Below are 21171 nucleotides of genomic sequence, written 5' to 3'. Positions count from 1 at the left end.
CAGGGGCGTCGAGGGGGCAACTTCATCTAACGTCGTTCACGTGGTTTTCCCGGCTGTCGAAAGAAAACTAGAAAATGAGTATTTAGTGAAGAACCTAGTGAAATAAATAATTAATTCAAAATCGAACAATTGTAAAGATGCTTACATACATACCTATATACATGTATATATATGTTTACGTTGGACCACTTTTGCAGCGTTAAATTTGTTCTCTGACCAACAGTGAGTTGACCTTTATATTTTTGGACAAACACGCTTAACATCATGAGTTGTTTAAATTATATGTAGAACTTTGATCCAGAATTAAGCTTAATATATTAAAAGTTACTGTTTATTATATTTTGTGAGTTAATTAAAACTGGGAAATTTCTTGAGAGTGAGCGCAAATATGATTTGTTTGTTTGTTTTGGAATTTCTCACAAATCTACACGAGGGCTATCTGTGCTAGCCGTCCCTAATTTAGCAGTGTAAGACTGGAGGGAAGGCAACTAGTCATCACCACCCACCGCCAACTCTTGGGCTACTCTTTTACCAACGAATAGTGGGATTGACCTCACATTATAACGCCCCCACGGCTGGGAGGGCGAGCATGTTTGGCGCGACCGGGATGCGAACCCGCGACCCTCAGATTACGAGTCGCACGCCTTAACACGCTTGACCATGCTGGGCCCGCAAATATGAGATTGACATTTTAGTATATTGGGGGGGGCAAATAATTAAAATTGACGTTATGGTGAAAAGAAGGCTGTGGGCGTAAAAGTCTTTTAATCATTTAATTGCAGTTCTAGGGCAAAGGAGTGCACCAGTTCTGTCCCCCTTCTAAACCTCCATTCTATATCCGCGCCTGCGTATTGCATAATGTTCCCTTGTTTTGTTGTCAACCTTGTCCATGGCAAGACGTATGCCCGAAATAATAAATTTCTTGAGCTGAGGATATTTGGCTATTAAAACGGCCATAATTACGTGCTCGTGATTATTTATAATAAGGACCACGTGCCCATTTTACAGGGGCACAATATTAATAATTAACACCTAAGTTCTCACGCGAGTCCTGTACTGTGTATGTGTTCATGTGTCTCTGTGACTGTGGATAAGTCCTCACGTGTATGTATATAACTGTATTTTGTGCATGTGCTCACTTCAAGGTATGTCCTTACGGCTAAATTTCTCACTTATCTGAGCGTAAATCTGTATATATGTATATATATATCATCTCGAATGTGAGTCTGCATTTTTATACATGCAACTTACTTAGTCTGTCCCCAGGGGGTCAGCAGTAGTTGTAAGTTTGCGGACTTATAACTCCAAAATTCGGAGCTCAGTTTAGTAAGGACTGTTCACTGTGCAGCTTTGCTCCAAAGCAACTGAACAAAAACATCTTGTTTGTGAATTCTTACTCACTTTGTCTTATGTTGAAATGTTTTTAGAGATTTGTCATATAACTTCTTAACCAAGGCAGGTTTATATGTCATCGTTGTTCGTTGCGCCCTCTTCGTTTTCCTGGCTTGAGTGATCCCAACTCTTCATCACAATACTCTGTAATCTCTATTGTCTTTATGGTGATAAAATCCAATTTTACGGCAGGTAAACACAGAAAAAAGATGATTTCCTTAACATCGCGTTACACGCTTCTCGTATTTAAAAATACCAGTGATCGACGATAGACGCGGTAGAAAAGCCCCCTAGAGGGCTTAAAGTTTCTCACATGACAGATTAAGATAATTAACGTTGAGAAATGTCATCATCAGTTCAGACTGTTAAAAGGGGTGTTTTAATACCTAAATTATAGTTCGTTTTGTGTTTTTCATTTTGTCCTATTTCACAACATATGTAGTTTGTTTTGAATTTTGTGTAAAACTACCCAAGGGCTATCTGTGCTAGCCGTCCCTAATTTAGCAGTGTAAGACTAGAGGGAAGGAAGCTAGTCATCACCACCCGTTGCCAACTCTTAGGTTACTTTTTCACTAACGAATACTGGGATTTGCCGTCACATTATAATGCCCCCACGGCTGAAAAAGCGAACATGTTTGGTGTGACAGGGATTTGAGCCCTCGAGTCAAGTGCCTTAACCACCTGGTCATGTCGTGCCTTCACAACATGTAAACTGTTCTTCTAGTTCGATTTTCACTTCTTTTATTATTATCCATTTATTCCTTTCATAAGGTACTTCTTAGGTTACATGCTCCTCAGACGCGTTCATATTGTGACGTCATATAAAAATTTCTTTTACAAAGTTATTTGAAATTAACTCTGCACTCCATTCACCGTAAGTTATTCATCTGTTGCAGTTTTCGTGTTTGATAAAATGTGTGCCCTGTACTTTGTTTACATTCAGACTTTTCAGCTCATATTGCTAATTTTTCACTCATGCACAGAAGGATACAAGTAGCAGTGTGTTTCTTATAGCTTCCAGGATATTTTAGCCATTATCAGTAATATATTGTTAAGCTAACCTCACTGTCTTCACGTGCCCAGCTGTGAAACCAGTGTCTCTCCGTATCGAATATCCTTTCAGGTTTGTCTTTTTTAAAAGATCTATCTTTCATAGGAAGCCTTATCCAAGATCCTGAGATAAAATACGTGATAAAGCTGAAACAATACTAGTCGTGTGTTAACCTGAGAAGGCCCTAACTTTATCTCATAATTTGATTTTCATACTTGAACCTTGATAGATGGTTAGCTTTTTATTCTACTTGACGTTTAGGAATAAGTTTCTTTCTAGGATCTTTGAACGTTTGAGATTACAGGAAAAAAAAAAGAAACATTTAAAGACCCTTGAAAAAAAAGGCGTAATCCGAAACGTTGGATAAAATTAAAACCAAAAAACGTTTCTATGAAATTTTTATCGTTTTTCAAGATTATGGTTTCCACCCTTCAATCAGCCCTGAAACTGTAAAAACTGGAGAAAGAAATGTGTATTTCCTTACTTTACAATTTGTTGATTATCATGAGTTTCACACGGATGTACGAACGAAGAACTCTTGTTTTACACATGCTCACATTTTTGCATTTGTGATGAGGCCTTCGTTCTTTTCGTCAAATATGAGGCCCCAAAGTGTGAAACCCGATTTTACGGGAACAGTACGCGAACCTTTGACCCCTGGCTTCTTTAGGGCCTCACTCTATCCACCTCGCCACCCCTCCCATTCTCTGTCGATCAGCATTAATGTCGTTGTGTTTGTCGAAATAATTAAAACTTGCTCCGCTTGGAGATTAATAAATTATAGAAAACCTGGTTTGGCTAAGTAGAATGAACAAAGAATAATGGTAGTAAGTAAGACGACAAACAAACCTTACTTCCTAAACACTCGAGCTGTTTAGGTTTCAACTACTAGACCGGACTCTACCAGTGTGTATCACGACGTTTAATGTCTACTGTTGTTATTATTTGTTCTCTTGTAATGTGACTGACTATCTAACTCGTTTTGGTGTTTAGTTTCGACCGTTTCTGTGTCATTCTCTGACGATATACAGACAGTTATATAACGTGTTTAATAATCACGTATGAACTTACTTCACACGAGATATTTATTGGAAGAAAGGAAATACGAATGTCTGGCACAGGACCAAAAGCTCATACCGGATGGGGGCAGTAATTGTCTGTAGGTTTTACAAGGGAGTATCTGTATATTGCAACTGTCAAACAAGGGAATGTCTGTGTATTACAGCAATCAAACAAGGGAATGTCTGTATATACAACTGTCACACGAGGTAATGTCTGTATATTACAACTATCACACAAGGGATTGTCTGTATATTACAACTATCACACAAAGGAATGTCTGTATATTACAACTGTCGCACAAAGGAGTGTCTATATATTACAACTATCACACAAAGGGGATGCTTGTATATTACAACTATCACACAAGGGGATGTTTATATATTTTATATATTACAAGTATGACATAAAGGATTATCTGTTAATTTCCAGCCATCCGATTTAAACCTGTAGCTTGTCACGTGACATACACATGAATATAGTCATTCGTCTATTAAACAAGCCATTTACAAACTATAGCAACACCATTCTTATGGTGGCTTTTAAAACATCTTACAGAAATACTGTGATTACCAACATTTTTGTAACCTTGTTTCTAAGTGTTCTCCACCTTTTGTGATGAGGCTTCATCAAAAAGTAAGTTCTCCCAAACTTTTTGCGGTAATCTTCAGGGTGTAGAACACTAAAATTCGGGATTCGTTCCCCGCAGCGAACACAGTAAATTTCAGGGCCCAAGTTCAATATCTCGAACAGAATCAAAATAAACATTGAATAAAAGGCTCCAAGTTCTGTTATTACAGTTAGTTATACGACTTAATATTTCCAATAAAAACATTATTAGCGCATATTCTCGTCTGAGTAAAGAGACTTGTTGAATATACTCTGTTGATATTAGGGACTTACAGAACTGTAGTAAATGTTATACTGTAAGACACATACACTCATTAAGTTGTATTCTGATTATATTGCCAGACTTCATTATCTGGAATTATCTGCAAAATCTCCATAGCCAAAGGATAAGATTCTGTTGATGTCCGTCTCCCTCTGTCCTTCGAAAGGATTTACAGTACTAAAATCAGGGGCTTAATTCCCCTCGGTGGACACAGTAGATAGTACGATGTGGCTTTGCTACAAAAAAGCACACACAAACTATCGATGGGTCAGCGGTAAATGCATGGAATTACGATGCTAAAATACTGGGTACGAATCTCCGTCACACTGAACATGCTAGCTCTCTCAGCCGTGGGGGCGTTATAATGTTACGGTCAATCCCACTATTCGTTGGTAAAAGAGTAGCCCAAGAGTTAGGGTGTGTGGTTATGACTAACTGCCTTTCCTCTAGTCTTACACTGCTAAATTAGGGATGGCTAGCGCAGATAGCCCTTGTGTAGCTTTGCGCGAAATTCAGAACAAACCAAACAAACAGAGGTGTTGCATATAACTGAACACGTAACGTACAAGTTAGAACAAACTAGCTGGAAGAAAAGGTTCATAAATCGATAAACAAGGAAGCTAGCATGTTCTGTAATCATTAGGAGGCATTGAATAGTCACGACTATCTACTGTGAACGATATTTGAAGCCATAACAAGTTAAATCCTTAAACAAAAAGTCATTACAATTTAGCTAGTCGGAAGATAAGATCTAAAACATGTGGTTTTGGTTTCCTGGCAAAAAAACCAAAAAAACCCTCCAAGTGACACAATGGCATTGCGCGGATGTATACTGTTAGAAACCGGGTTACTATATCCGTGATGGGCAGAGCACAGATAGCCCATTGTGTAGCTTTGCGCTTAATAATAACGAAAAACAACAACCGACCAAACAAAAAGAGTAGACAGATAGGATTTGTTTGCTTATTAAGCCAAATATTTGTGCGTGTGTGTTTTCTTATAGCAAAGCCATATCGAGCTATTTGCTGTGTCTTTCGAGGGGAATCGAACCTCCGATTTTAGCATTGTAAATTCAAAACTTACCACTCCCTAGCGGGGGGCTTAAATGTTTGTAAAGTGTAAAATTATCACTTTTTTGTCCTCTAAGTAAACAAAAATACTGATAAAAAATTAGGATTACGAGAAAAAATAGGGGTAATCGGGAAACCGAAACCACACATTTTTTCTAACGTCTAATATTTTATTTTTTTTTCTATGGTGGTTTCCAAAACGGGTCAAGTAATGGTAGTTTATAAGGTTCTATATTAGAAAACCACGTTATGGACTATAGGTTTCTACTTATTTACAAACCTTAAGTAGAAGGAATATACTGTGTAGTACACATTTTGATGTACATATTGTTCTAGGTTAACTGACTACTGAATATTTATGGTTTGCATGTCGTTGCAAAAACGTTTTCCCACTTCGTAGTCGTAGGTGCGCCATGAGAATGATGATGAAATTCCACTATCCGGTCAGATAACAGTTGATGACAGGTGCTGGCCACTAGCTACCTTCCTACTAATATACGAGTTCAAAATTAGCAACGGCTAGCATAGATAGGCTTGTGTAGCTTTATGCAGAACAAAAACTGTTCACAGTTCGGAGGTGCTAAAACATGGCCGTTTTGTGCTTGTTGTAAGAACGTGCTTTGAACTGCAGACACGTGACATAAAACAACATTATTTTTCCAAAATTTTATCATCAGCCATATATGTGGTGTATTATTTGTAAGAGGTACGTTTTGACCCCGTGGTACAGTTCTGGCTAGCTGGGTTCGAATACGTGTGATATAATTTTAAGTTGTGAGACAGTTCCGTAACATGGACGATGGGTAGTATGGCGTTGCTAGCTGGCTGCATATCCCTCTGATCACTTGTTCAAAATTAGGTTTATTTTTATTTGTTTGTCTGTTTGTGGAATTTTGCGCAAAGCTACTCGAGGGCTATCTGCGCTAGTCTTTAATTTTGAAGTGCTAGACTAGAGGGACGACAGCTAACCAAAAGCATACATCGCCAACTCTTGGGCTACCCTTTGCCAACAAGTAGTGGGATTGACCGAAAAGTTATAACGCCCCCACAGCTGAAAGAGCCAGTGTGTTTAGTAACGAGATTCGAAATCTTGACCTTGAGATTGCTATTCGAGTGCTCTAACTACCAGGTCATGTAAAAATTAGTGACGGCTGCAGATGATAGTCTGTGACTTTACCATAATATATCAGGTCATTCCGTAAGTAATGTCCAAAAATTTAATGCAAAGTGCATCATCATTTCTGCCTTTGTAGAAGGCTTTAATGACTAAAATATGTAGTAGGACGTGTATAAAAATGCTAAGACAAATAAACTAAACTTACCCAACTCACTTTTTCAGATCATTAACCAAATAAACCCTTATGAAGATGGATGTGTCTCAGGAGCACATTAGCCATATAATGCTTTATGAGTTTAAAAAAGGCAATAGTGCAGCAGAAACTACACAAAACATTCAAAGTGTTTATGGTGCGGAGTCTCTCAATGAAAGAAAATGTCGAAGGTGATCAGGTGACTACAGTTTAAGTGATGCGTCACGTTCGGGTTGTCCTGTTGAGTTTAATCATGACTTGCTGCTGGCTGCATTTGATAAAGATTGTGCTGTAACAGTTGAAGAACTAGCACAGAAGCTTAATTCAACCCATTCAACAGTTCACCGTCATCTGCAACAGCTTGGAAAGGTGTCAAGACTTGGAAAATGGGTCCCCCATGATTTGACAGAAGTAAACTTTAGAGCAAGAGTGAATATTTGCACTTCTGTGCATTCTCGTGAACGTAACTCACTTTTTTTATTAACAGGTTAGTGACTGGAGATGAAAGTTGGATATATTATAAAAATGTTAACAGCCACAGACAATGGCTCATTGCAGGTAAACTGGCTAAAGCACAGCCCAGAATAGACCTCCACCCTAGGAAAGTCTTGTTAAGTGTTTGGTGGGATATTATTGGTGTGATCCACTTTGAGTTGCTGCCACTTAATGTAACAATGAATTAGAGCAATTTAATGTTGCACTGAAAGAAAAGAGTCCTGCATCGATCAATCGTAAAGGTCTTGTATTACACCAGGATAATGAACGTCCCATGCAACAAGGATCACAACTGCAAAGATTGAACAGCTAGACTGGGAAAACCTTCCACATCCTCCTTATTCTCCAGACCTTGTCCCATCTGATTATCATCTATTTTGAAGTTTGCAGAACTATCTTGATGGAAAAAGAGCTTGGAACACATGAAGATGTCAAAACTATCCTCTCTACATTCTTTTCCTCCAAATTCCAAGAATTTTATAGAAGTGGCATTTAGAAGATTGTGAATCATTAACAGGAAGTAATGAATAATAATGGAACATACATTATTGACTAAATAACATTAAAAGTGTTTGAAATCCTTTTTCTTTTTCAGAACTTAAAATCAGACATTACTTAAGGGATGACCTGATATATATATAAATACAGTAGAATAGAAGGGTGCGACCTGGAAGATTTGAAGATCTCTCTAAACCTAATTCTATCCCATCATCCAATACAAGCCGACATTGTAAAGAAAACTCTAAACTGTTGTCCACATATATAGAACCGCTTCTATCTACATTTTTTTCGTTGTTTTATTGCACACCCACAGTTCAAAGTGCAGGAAATAGGTACGTTTTGAGTGCACGCGCCTTGGCACGTGATAACCGTGGTAACCGGTGAATTACTGAGGTGTGATTTTGTCACCAAGCAAAGATTTTTTTTGAAAACAATCGATCAAACTTTATAAACTTATTAACTATTGTAAAATGTTGTACAAGTTGTGTTGCTTTTGAAATTAGCGCCGTTAATAAGCGATTTTTTGTTGAGACATGGAAATAGTTAAACATATACAAAAATAATGTATATTGTCTGTACTGTTGTTAATTGTGCGACCCCTGGAGGTATGTAAAAAGTATAAACTGTAATATTGTCCTACATAGATTCTGGTCGGAACTCTGTTTGTTTTATCTCGAAGTATTCTTCCCCATTTTGTATTTTGTCTTCTAGATTTTTTATTTGCTGAGCACTTAACAAGTGTGTTTACATTGTTATATCTGTTCAACCCATGCTTTATGATATATTAATTAAAAAAAGATAAAAGACGTCGGTTTTCATCTTTCGGAGATTTTTTTTATCTTAATATTAATAAATCGGATGGTGGTTTGAGAAACGGTTAATTATTTGTAACCTAGATTTTTTGTTCCCCCCACTCAGCTTTTAAACATTTATGTTCTAGAATCTAGACTCTCAGACATGTGTTACTTACTGATTTACTTTACTACGTCACGGCATTTGGTAACATGGAACGTATTACTCCAGGATCTGGCCCGGCATGGCCTAGCGCGTTAAGGCGTGCGCTTCGTAATCTGAGGGTCGCGGGTTCGCGCCCGAGTCGCGCCAAACATGCTCGCCCTCCCAGCCGTGGAGGCGTTATAATGTGACGGTCAATCCCACTATTCGTTGGTAAAAGAGTAGCCCAAGAGTTGGCGGTGGGTGGTGATGACTAGCTGCCTTCCCTCTAGTCTTACACTGCTAAATTAGGGACGGCTAGCACAGATAGCCCTCGAGTAGCTTTGTGCGAAATTCCAAAACAAACAAACAAACAAACAATTACTCCAGGATCACGTGACTGTACTTAACCGTAGTGAAAGCTAACGAGGAAGAGGTTGTCAACAGGGAAGTATCATTAATTGAAACTTTAAATAGCGCGAAAATAGTCCGTTATGGATACTGTTTAAAATGTTGCCCACAGCGTTCGTAATATAAACAAAACACTCTGCCATCCAATATTACTTTCATACCGCATTTAACCCGACGTTAAACGTTCCTTACAATGTATTCTAAAGACGGCTGGTATAGGTATTAAAACTTTAATTAACGTAAAGTACTGAACAACGTTTCGACCTTCTTTGGTCTTATTCAGGTTAGCGAAGAGGGTTCGCAACTGACCGTTGCTGGACACGTGTATTAGGGACGAGACTGTGAACGAGTACGAGCTTGCAGGGGGCGTTGCAGTTAGATGTTAGGTTATTAATTAGTATTACTATAAAGGTGTTCCTTTATATTGGTTTAAATTTGGTTAGAGTTCTCTTCATAATGAGTTCCTAATAATATGTTTACAAACAAATCGAACAAAAATATTATGGCCTTGGAGGCCGACAGAAGTGAAATCGAGAGATGAACATAAAATGTTCATTGGTCCGCAGAGAGATACATACACATTTTCAGTTTTAAATTTTTTGCTTTATAGGCGTTTTTTTCTACCAATACACCGCTCCATTTTGATGAATATTAACTAGGTTTGGCCAGAGCGCTCGACTCGTAATCTGAGGGTCGCAAATTCGAATCCTCGTTGCACCAAACATGCTCGCTGTTTCACCCGTGGGAGCGTTACTGTGTGATGGTCAATCCCACTATTCGTTGGTAAAAGAGTAGCCCAAGAGTTGGCGGTGATGACCAGCTGCCTTCCGTCTAGTCTAGTCTATCACTACTAAATTAGGGACGGCTAGCGCAAATAGCCCTCGTGTAGCTTTGCACGAAATTCAAAAAATAAACAAATAGAGCATGAAAGTTTGTTAGATCCATGCGGAGATACACACAAACTTGTGACTTCACATTTTGTGTATGACAGTTTTAATATTTTTTTTTTACCATTACGTATAAAGAAAGCAACTTTTCATGCCGTGAGATAACCTTTCATTAATCACGAACTTACATAACTTCCGTCCAACGGACGAGTACTCCAGCTAGTATTTAAATCAAGTACATAATGTATTTTAATAACCTAGCAATCACTCCGTTGAAGGTATTAGATTCAGATTTTTGTAAAAAAAAAAAAAGTAGTCCAGGCATTGACGATGGATGGATATTTCACTAGCTGTCCTTTCTCCATTCTGTTACTTCAAACTTAGGGACTGCAAACGGAGATATCCCTCCAGTAGATATGCGCGAAATTTGAAAACAAACAAACAAACAAACAAAATCTAAACTTTAGAAACATAAATAACAGGTACAAATTTCGGTGTCAAGTGTAAACGTAAGTATGTTTTCTCGCATTACCTCAAGTCACCTGTATGGCTAAAACTTTCATTTCCAACGCCTAGTCAGATTATAAGTATAGTTGTATAACAATCACAACAACTATGAAATATGTATATAAAAAACAACAAAATCTAAACTATATTAAAAAAGATATGTACATAAAAATATTAATTAATTAATTACAAATGGAAGATATACATATAAATATTTTTTAAGGAGGGGAGATTTTTCGCTTTTATCGAATATGCTTTTTTTTGGTCACTATATTAACTTCCAGAACCCGTCACACTAAACAAGCTCGCCCTTTTAGCCGTGAGGAGCGTTATAATGTGACGGTCAATCCCACTATTTGTTAGTAAAAGAGTAGCCCAAGAGTTGTCGTTTGATGGTGTTGAGTGGTTGTCTTCCCTCTAGTATATCACTGCTAAATTAGGGATGGCTAACGCAGATAGCCCCTGTGGAGCTTTGTGCAAAATTCAAAACAAACCAAACTTTGTACACACTGTTCTTCATTTTCTTTTATTAACATATATTGGTTATAATGTTTAATATATAATTTTTTTTTTTATATAGAGGCCTGGCATGGCCAAGCGCGTAAGGCGTGCGACTCGTAATCCGAGGGTCGCGGGTTCGCGCCCGCGTCGCGCTAAACATGCTCGCCCTCCCAGCCGTGGAGGCGTATAATGTGACGGTCAATCCCACTATTCGTTGGTAAAAGAGTAGCCCAAGAGTTGGCGGTGGGTGGTGATGACTAGCTGCCTTCCCTCTAGTCTTACACTGCTAAATTAGGGACGGCTAGCACAGATAGCCCTCGAGTAGCTTTGTGCGAAATTCCAAAACAAACAAACAATTTTTTTATATTATTATTATACTTTTATTTTAATAACTATTTTGCATTGTAAGCTTAGTATATGGATTTAGGACTAACCTTTATGTCCTAAACTGGCTGAACTCGTGAGTTATTATTAGAATTACGGCCGAAAACGTCGTTAATAACAAGGATACACAACTACACGAAATTCAAAACAAAAACTAAACCAAACCAAAAGCTTGTAGGAAGATTTGTTTGTCTTTAGCTGAACATGTGTCCTAAGAGTAGCATGTTAAATGTTGGGTGGGCGGTTTGAGTCTCGTTACTACACTATTGAAACCATGGTTGAGTTATACAGTTTATTAAAAATAATGGCTGTTATATTTTCACCTCTGCGTGTTTGTTAGTAATATTTCTCGAAAATAGCTGAATGTATTTGAACGGAAGTTGGTGTAAATTCGGACTATGACCTAATTTAGAAGTGATTAGTTTTTTGAGGGCTCAATATTAAAGGTCAGGGTCAAGAAAGTCCAATATGTCCCTTCTGTTAACCTGGGAACCGATTTTTTACACTGTTTTTTCTCTACAAGGTTTGTTTGTTTTGAATTTCGCGAAAAGCTAATTGAGGCCTATCTGCGCTACTCGTCCCTAATTTAGGAGTCTAAGACTAAAAGGAAGGCAACTAGGTATCACCACCCACCGCCAACTCTTGGGATACCCTTTTACCAACGAATAGTGAGATTGACCGTAACATTATAATGTCCCCACGGCTGAAAGCGCGAGCATGTTTGGTGTGACGGGGATTTGAACCCGCGACCCTCTGAGTACGAGTCGAGGGCCTTAACCATCTGGCCACCTCTAGAAGGATCAGATTTTGATTAAACACGGAGGCCTTATGTAGAATGTTATTTCTTGTTGTCCTGCTAGAACAATGGTTACTGTGGACATACGGACACATTTAAGAATTTTTTGAGGGCCGAATATGATTAACACTGCGTAATGGATATATGCCCCTACTAAGTGCCCCTCTAGTTATGTGAGTAAATACAGGAGAGCAGGTACTGTAAATAAAACATCATTACAAGCCTTCTCAGGCAGAAACTGTAAGAACTTAAGAAGTAAACATGCTAACTAATATATACCATTAAGTATACTTTTCATACGACATCAGTATCGGGCCTGTCATATTTTTAATTGTATTGTTTATCTATTTTCTTAGGCCTATATTTTCAATGATTATAACAATGTATAATAACAATATTGTAACCATATGGTGGACATAGTAAGGTTGGAATGCTATTGTTAGAGACTTCTAATTCTTGAAAACCCGTAAGAGACTGCAATACAGTGAAAGATATAATAGGTCTAATATTAATACTGTATAACAAATATAATTATGCTTCGACAACTTGTAAATGCGTGCACTTTAAAACTAATACACATCATTACTGTGTCTTATACACCATCTTTTAATGGTTTTTGTTTTGTTTTTGAATTTCGCGAAAAACTACACGAGGGCTACCTGCGTTCCTAATTCAGCAATATAAGAATAGATAGAAGGCAGCTAGTCATCACTACCCCGCGTCACATTACAACGCCCCCACGGCTGAAAGAACGAGCATTTCGGTTAGAAGGGGATTCGAACCCTCGACCCTCAGATTACGAATCGAACGCCCTAACTACCTGGCCATGTCGGCTCAGTTTTAATGGGACATCACAACATATGCTATGTGCAAAGCTACTCGAAGGCTATCTGCACTAGCCGTTTTTAATTCTAAAGAGATAAATCAGATGGAAGACACCTACTTCTCACAAAAACATGCAGGTTTCTTTTATTTTCTTTTTTGTCTAGTTAGCAAAGGAAGCTGCAGAACCGCCAATTTGAAAATAGTAAGGATGCTGAGAACCAATGAACCCTTTCATTCTATTGGTCCACATCAGTACTTATCTTTCGCGTGAAATTCAAAAACAAAACATACCGTACTTATCTGTGACGTAACAGCAATTAACTATCAGTTATTGTTTTATAAAGCCTTAAAAAATATAAATATGTGTATTTTTAGGTGTAGTCTAGTTGTTAGCGTGACCGAAATGGTCGCCTTTTTGACAACAACAACAACAAAATATCGCGTTCTGCATCTTGGTGTTCAAAATTAGAGATAACTGTGGTACGTAGTTCCTTATGTAACTCGGCACGAGATTCTGAACAGAAAAAAAAACCAAAACATCTCAGCATTCACGGGTAAATACAAGATGTTTCGGCCACGCAGTTCTTATATGACCAATTTTGACACCAGGACAAAATCGAAAATTGTCTATATCAGTATTTAAGGATAGTCATAAGAAGCTTTTTTACTCCGTACCATGTAAGTTGGGTGACATACACAGGAATAGTTTATAAAAAAACAAAATTGTACAATCCTCGATGAAACAAAAATTGAACAAAAGACAATAATTCCAAAATTGTCGTCTGGGATCTGCAAATTGAATCATTGTATGTTATAATCCCACGTAAATAGATTCAAATATTGTGACAAAGAAGAGGAGAAAACCCATAAAATTATGCTTTTTATGACCCTTCAACCCGATAAAATGACCATAGATAAGCAAACTTAAGTTTTTTGTATGCTAGTGTGTTGAGTACATAAAAATTTATATTTTTGTCCATTTTCATTCTGCTTGCTTTAAACATGACCGCACAGAAGCCTAAAATATATAAATTTTGGGTTATTTGATCTTTGAACCTTAAAAAAAAGTCAAAGTAAAAGATGTGTGCAGATTGGACATAAGGTATAGGCCCGGCATGGCCAGGTGGTTAAGGCACTCGACTCGTAATCAGAGGGTCGCGGGTTTGAATCTTCATCACACCAAACGTGCTCGCCCTTTCAGCCGTAGGGGCGTTATAACGTTACGATCAATCCCACTACTTGTTGATAAAAGAGTAGCCCAAGATTTGGCGGTGGGTGGTGATGACTAGCTGCCTTCCCTCTAGGGACAGCTCTAGTGCAGATAGCCCTCGTGTAGCTTTGCGCTAAATTCAAAACAAACAAAACCAAAACCATAAGAAATGAAGGAATGGCAGTCAATATTTATCAGAAAAACGACTGGAAGAAGAACTAATAGAAAAGCAGAATATCTCACCATACTGCTGTGAGAAGGATGACATGCCTCGAGGATTACCAATCTTACACCATTTTTCTTCGTTAAAACTAAACCAACACTAGTGATTGTTTGATTAAAGTTCAGTCACTTGTGTTTATTTTTCGAGTATTCCACTAGTGTCGCTGTCAGTATATTCTAGTTACCTGCACGTCGTTTTTTTATTGTTGTGTTAGTTTGGTTTGTTTTGAATTTCGCGCAAAGCTAAACAAGGGCTATCTGCGCTAGCCGTCCCTAATTTAGTAGTGTAAGACTACAGGGAAGGCAGCTAGTCGTTACTACCCACCGTCAACTTCTGGACTACTCTTTTGCCAACGACTAATGGGATTGACCGTCACATTATAACGCTCTCACGGTTAAAAGGGCGAGCACATGTTTGGTGTAATGGGCATTCTAATCCGCGATCTTCGGATTACGAGTCAAGTGCCTTAACCACCTGGCCGTGCCGTACCTGTTGTGTCGGAAAATGCAGATATCAGTAGAACATCACGATGATTTTAAGGGAATCTAAGTGTTTTACAATGTCAAGTTAGATTTTTGTAAGATAAAAAGGCTAAAGAAATTAATTTCTGTGAAGCACTTTCATAAACGCCTTGCAAGCGATAGGTGCTAAAAAGCATTATAAAATTGTTAAATCACTTTATATGCATGCGGCTATAGGATTAAGGTGATTGTGACATGTTATCGACTGTTAGGGTTACTGTTGAATTCTGATTACTTGAAAAATACTTCAGTTAATCGAGTATGTCGTTACAATGTGTCGTGCTGTTAGTTACATCAATGGTTATTGCTACTGATTTTTGTGTTCGCGAATGCTTAACTATTACGATATGCCGTATTTTGCTTACTGCGGATTGGGAGTGGTCTTAGTACCCCAAGTTGATCCACATTTCACTTTTTCCAGTGTCATTATGTGCAAAGAATGTTCTCTTAGAAATTTTAAATCTTCTATCTCAACATTTCTTTGTGACCTGAGTGTATGAATATTTAGCGTCGGCTATTTGCACATTCAAAATCATATTAATATAATATACTCAACCACCTGTACATCATGTATTCAGTTTGCAACAATGGGGGAAAAAAAGAAGGACCCAAAATATTTCTTTATGCTTTGCTTAAAAAAGTGATGTAATTGTTTTCATAATCAAAATTATGGAACTTTCTTGACCGGTTTTAAGGTATGTTTCCTTTTGTGACTTTTGGAAAGACATAACATCAAACTTGAGTATATAGAAACATAGATAATGTAATGTCAGTTGTTTTGAAACTTTATGAAGTTTTGTGTTTTTTCAGAGTGAATCACAAAAAGTCTGGCTTGAGTCTGAGATTTGAAAACCAAGTGATGTTCCTTTTTATTTTAATGGATAAATTTGCAGTGAGATATTTTCACTCTGTCCTTCACGGGTAATCGAACCGCGGGTTTCAATGCAGAAAATTCACAGTGAGCTATCTTTACTATGCCCATCACAGGGAAACGAACCCTGGATTTCCATGCAGAAATTTACAGTGGAATCACGGGGAATCGAACCCTGGGTTTTAGCGTTATTCTTCTTAGTACAAACTCACAGTGGGCTATCTCAACTATGTCCATCATGTGGATCGAACTTTGGATTTTTGCGTTGTAGGGGAATAATTATTGCTGTAGGCAGAATTTCGAGGTAATGCGATATAAGTTTTCAAGCAGAGTTCGTTTTTAAAACGTTTCCTTTTCCAAATTAAATGATATGAACTAACTCTCAAAAGTCTTTTAAGAGGAATTAATAAATAAGTAGATTAATGTTGTTGTATTTTAATTGTTTCACAATTAAGCAAACATTTACATTCATATTGGAATATTTTACACCCTTGTAATATTTTACGAATATGAATTAGGAAATAAATATTATTACATATTTCCTTCATTATTATTATTTTCTACATGAAATAGCCCGGCATGGCAGGGTGGTTAGGGCTCTCGGCTCGCATTCTCAGTGACCCCGGGTTCGAATCCCTATCACACCAAACATTCTTGCTCTTTTAACCGTAGGGTTGTTGTAACGTTACAGTCAATCCCACTGTTAGTTGGTAAAAGAGTAGCCAAGAGTCAGCAGTGGGTGGCTGCGTTAGATCCAGTCTTCAACTGCTAAATTAGGGACGACAAGCGCAGATAGCCCTCGTGTAGCTTTGCGTGAAATTCAAACCAATTATACTTTAATTTGACCTGATGTTGCATTTTGAATTCTGTTTTAGGCCCACTTGGTTGCAGCTTTCGAACAAAGCCTCACAAACATGACTGGCAGACTTCAGCACCTAACAGCGTCAGCAGAGCAGAAGGTGAGTTTACTTTTAAAAAATTCAATATTCATAAACAGGAGCGTTTCTAACCAACAGGATTAGGCTTAGAGCGGAATAATTTGCTTGGTACATATTAGGGGGAAAATATGTTCAAGAATCATTTATTTTGATTTTTTAATAAGAAAAAACAGGTTTCTTCATTTCATTTTAATTTTTTATTCGCGTACTGATGAACAATTTTCCCAGCGTGCCTTGCGAGAAGGAAGAGGTGCATATCTTTTAACATTAACAGTTGTTTTTATAACGTGTTGGTATTCTGGGAATATATATTTTTTCGTACATATTTACATTTTTGTAGTATAAAACAAATTTAATTATCTGATAATTTAGATAGCATTTGTTTCCCTTGGCAAATATGGATGGATATCGAAACCCTGTTTTCAACCTTATAGGCCTTCAGATATACCACTGTATGTGTGGGGAGTGGAGGAAGCAATTTGAATGGAATTTAATAACCAGAAAAGAAAAATAAATTAAAATGCATCATTGTATTTGACGTTTCCTCGCTTTCCACTTTGTATGTTTTGGCTCATAAAGAGCGTTGTTTATTTTTCATACGCATCACACACACACATTTGTGTGAAATTTTTGTTGTTGTTGTTGTTTGTTTTTTTGGTATTCGAGTAATGTAAAAAACTTTTCTTTGTAAAACCAGGACTCGCAGCTTGAAGAATTACGAAATACAATTGACGCCCTAAAGAAACAAAGTGCAGAAGCTGGTCTCACAAAGATGGCGCTGCAATCAATGCAAGCAGTTCAAAGAAGTAAGATTATGTATATGAAATTTAATAATTTATTTTTTCAGAAAATGTCTAAGATCTGTAGTTACTGAGATGCTACTTGTTTAGTAATTCAGTTCTTAAACAATTATATTTAATATTAGCTTTAGAAGATAACGTAGGGGGCCAAATCTAAATGTCCTATCCCCCTGTGTCACTTCTCTGGCGTTCAAAGAGTACATCTTATATTTGATCGTTCCAACAATTTGCCAGTTACAAAAGGACATATGCTCATAAGCTGAGGATTGCGGGTTCGATTCCTCGTCACATCAAAATGCTCGTCCTTTCAGCCATGGAGGCGTTGCATTGTAATGTAACAGTCAGTCCCACTATTCGTTGGTAAAAGAGTAGCCCAAGAGTTGGCGGTGGGTGGTGAAGACTAGCTGCCTTACCTCTAGTCTTACACCGCAAAATTAGGGACGGCTAGCGTAGATAGCTCTCGTGTAGCTTTGCGCGAAATTCAAAACATACCAAACTAAAAGGACATAATACATGTACAGAGTTTCTAGGTAACATATACACTGCTGGCCAAAATTTTAAGGCCAATAAACATAAAGAAAAAATATACATTTTGCATTGCTAAACTCGACCACTTATTTGAGTAGAGCTTCGAAAGATGAAAATAAGAAAAGGGAAAATAAACATAAAAAACTTTTAGCATTTAATAGGGAAAATGTGAACACTATAAAATTAGCCTAAATACTAGCTGGTCAAAAGTTTAAGACCATACCAAAAAGAAGTCCTAAACAGGGTATGAATGTCCAACAAGAGGTCTCAGTAGTGAGTTTCATGGCCGTCATTGAGAATAACATCAAACATTCGCTTTGGCATAGTCGATATAAGCGTTTGCAGAAGGCTGGCTGGAATGTTATTCCAAGTGGTAAAGATGGCTTCACGAAGATCATGCACTGTTTGGAATTGACGTCCATTTCTATAGACTTCCCTTGCCAGCCATCCCCAAACATTTTCAATGGGGTTCAGTTTGGGCGAACACGCTTGATGGTCCAAAAGAATCACGTTATTCGCCATGCGGGCATTGTGGATTGCGGCATTGTCCTGCTGAAAGATCCAGTCATTTCTACACAAGCGAGGGCCTTCAGTCAATAAGGATGCTCTCTCCGACATGCCAATGTAGCCAGCTACAGTTTGACGTCTCTGTATAACCTGAAGCTCCATTGTTCCATGGAAGAAGTAAGCACCCCAGATCATGATGGAACCTCCTTCACTGTGTCGTGTAGAAAATGCCTCCGGTGGTATATCCTTATCGTGCCAGTAACGTGGGAAGGCATCTGGACAATCCAGGTTAAATTTTTTCTCTTCAAAGAACAAAACATTCGTCAACTTTTCTATGTCCCATGTTTGGTGCTTCTCAGCAAAGTTTAACCAAATTGTTTTGTGATATGGAAAGAGGCGTGGCATTTGAAAACGTTTACGGTTTTTAAAGTCTTTGTCTCGAAGATGCCGTCTTATTATTCTTGAGCCGCATTCTGCGTCCGTAAGGGCCTTAATCTGGATCGACGAACGGATGGTATCTTGCCGGACAACCCGTCGAATCCTCCTGCTCAACGCCGGCGAAATTTTCTTGGGCCAATCACTTGAAATTCTCGTTCCGTATCCCTCAGGGTCTTTTAAGAAATTTGCAACAGCAGTTTTACTACGCCCAATCTCGCCGGCGATGGTGCCTTGAGAGAGGCCTTGCTTTTGCAGCTCGACAATTCTGCCACGTTCAAACTCTGTCAGCCTTTTAGCCTTTGCCATGTTTTTACCCAATGCAACAAAGGATATGTCAGTGGGAGATGTTGACAACGCTAATGCTTGAACACAAATGACTAAATTTTGTTATGTGTTTACCGATTAACGCTTCGTTTCAGTATGGTCTTAAACTTTTGATCAGCTAGTATTTAGGCTAATTTCATAGTGTTCACATTTTCCCTATTAAATGCTAAAAAAAGTTTTTTTTTATTATTTTCATCTTTCGAAACTCTACTCAAATATGTGGTTGAGTCTAACAGCGCAAAATGCATATTTTTTTCTTTTTGTTCATTGGCCTTAAGATTTTGGCCAGCAGCTTAGTTCAACAACTAAAAAATAGTCACCACTGCATGGATGAAACAGTATTGTTTGTTTCAAATCGTATATAGATATGTATTAAAGCTAGTTCGTTTTACTGAGTTTGTATAATTTGTTTGATTACGCCATATACGGACATAATTCAGTCATGCAATAATAAATAAAGATATGCTGGAACGCTTTTGACCGTGTTAGGCGGAATTCATTCGACGATACGAGGTTCCAGTTTATAAAAACAAACAATTAAAGGTATGCCGTGCCCATGTGATACAATTCCTCCAATCTCAGATCTTGTTTGTTGTAACAGTAAAAATTATAACAACAGTTTCAACAATGCTGTTACAGTAGTACTGATAACATTGTGTTAAACTATTGTTACACTGGAACTGATAACAGTAGGTTAAACAATACTGTTATCGTATAACTGATAACAGTGTGTTAAACAATACTGTTACAGTGGAACTCATAACAATTTGTTAACAAATGCTGTTACATTGGAACTGATAACAATGTGTTAACCAACGTTGTTTTAGCATAACTGATAACAATCTATTAAACAATGCCGTTATATTAGAATTGATAACAATATGTTAAACAGTAAACAGTGTTAAATGTCATTCTAGGAACATTGTTATTGTTGAATTTTTTACTACATTGTAATTAACAAATTGTAAGATTCTCTGTTGTGCAATAAAAGTTTCAAGGAAATTTGTGTTTTGTGTGTGGTTCTGATTTGTTTTAGGTGTGTGTGTGTGTGTATGTACCAAATTTTCATTGGTGATCACTAGTTGTTCCAATTTGTATTTCAAACATACGTAACAACTTGTGTTTTCAGCCATGCAGAGTAAAATGTCAAGGCAGATGTCTACAGATTCCGTATCAAGCGTTAACTCACAGTCGAGTGCTTACAGTGGGAGTTCTATAAGTTCTGATATTACTGGAAGTAAAGGAAAGAAAAAAAAGAAAGGCTGGGTTTGTTTATTAGTCCAATAGAAATTATTAAATATAACACTGTATGTTTATTTATAAAAATATTTAAAATCAAGTTGTTGTGTTGACATTAGAATTTGACCACTGTTAAAGAATTTAGAAAAATAAGTCTGTAATCATAAAGCCAAAGATTTTTTTTTATTCTTTGTTAAGGATTCTATTACGTGTCTTGACTTAAGCAAAAACATTCTTTTACGTAACTCAAATTTATAAGAGGATTTTTTTTTAATTTACAAGAATAACTTTGTAAATGTTATTTGTTTCTAATAACTTGTATATCAGTTAACTTAATCCTAATGATTTGTTCCATCTCATCTTACAGTTACGCAGTTCGTTCAGTAAGGCTTTTTCTCGAAGTAAGAAGAACAAAAATGGTTCAGTATCAGACGTGGAAGATTCGAGACATATCCAGTCAGATTCGTCAACTCCAAATTCACCATTACTAGGACCTCATCCAATAAGTAATGGTGCCTTAGAACAGCCGTTAATATCATCTCACTCTTCATCAGTGTA

The 21171-nt window shown here is 37.4% G+C and overlaps 1 protein-coding gene across 11 annotated transcripts in view; it reads left to right on the top strand.

Annotated features, from left to right (window-relative positions):
- Window positions 1–21171, top strand: part of LOC143244168 (uncharacterized) — a 136679-nt gene that overhangs the window by 101747 nt on the left and 13761 nt on the right. For all 11 annotated transcript variants that reach the window (XM_076488352.1, XM_076488353.1, XM_076488350.1 and 8 more), the window contains 4 exons: window positions 16715–16798; window positions 17475–17583; window positions 20504–20640; window positions 20981–21168. In XM_076488352.1, coding sequence (XP_076344467.1) covers window positions 16715–16798; window positions 17475–17583; window positions 20504–20640; window positions 20981–21168 — 518 coding nt within the window. The remainder of the gene's footprint in view (window positions 1–16714; window positions 16799–17474; window positions 17584–20503; window positions 20641–20980; window positions 21169–21171) is intronic.

This window comes from Tachypleus tridentatus, chromosome 2 (genome assembly GCF_004210375.1).
Source record: "Tachypleus tridentatus isolate NWPU-2018 chromosome 2, ASM421037v1, whole genome shotgun sequence".
Classification (NCBI taxonomy): Eukaryota; Metazoa; Arthropoda; class Merostomata; order Xiphosura; family Limulidae; genus Tachypleus; species Tachypleus tridentatus.
The sequence above is the reverse complement of the archived record's forward strand: the minus strand, read 5'-3'. Positions and strand labels throughout refer to the sequence as shown.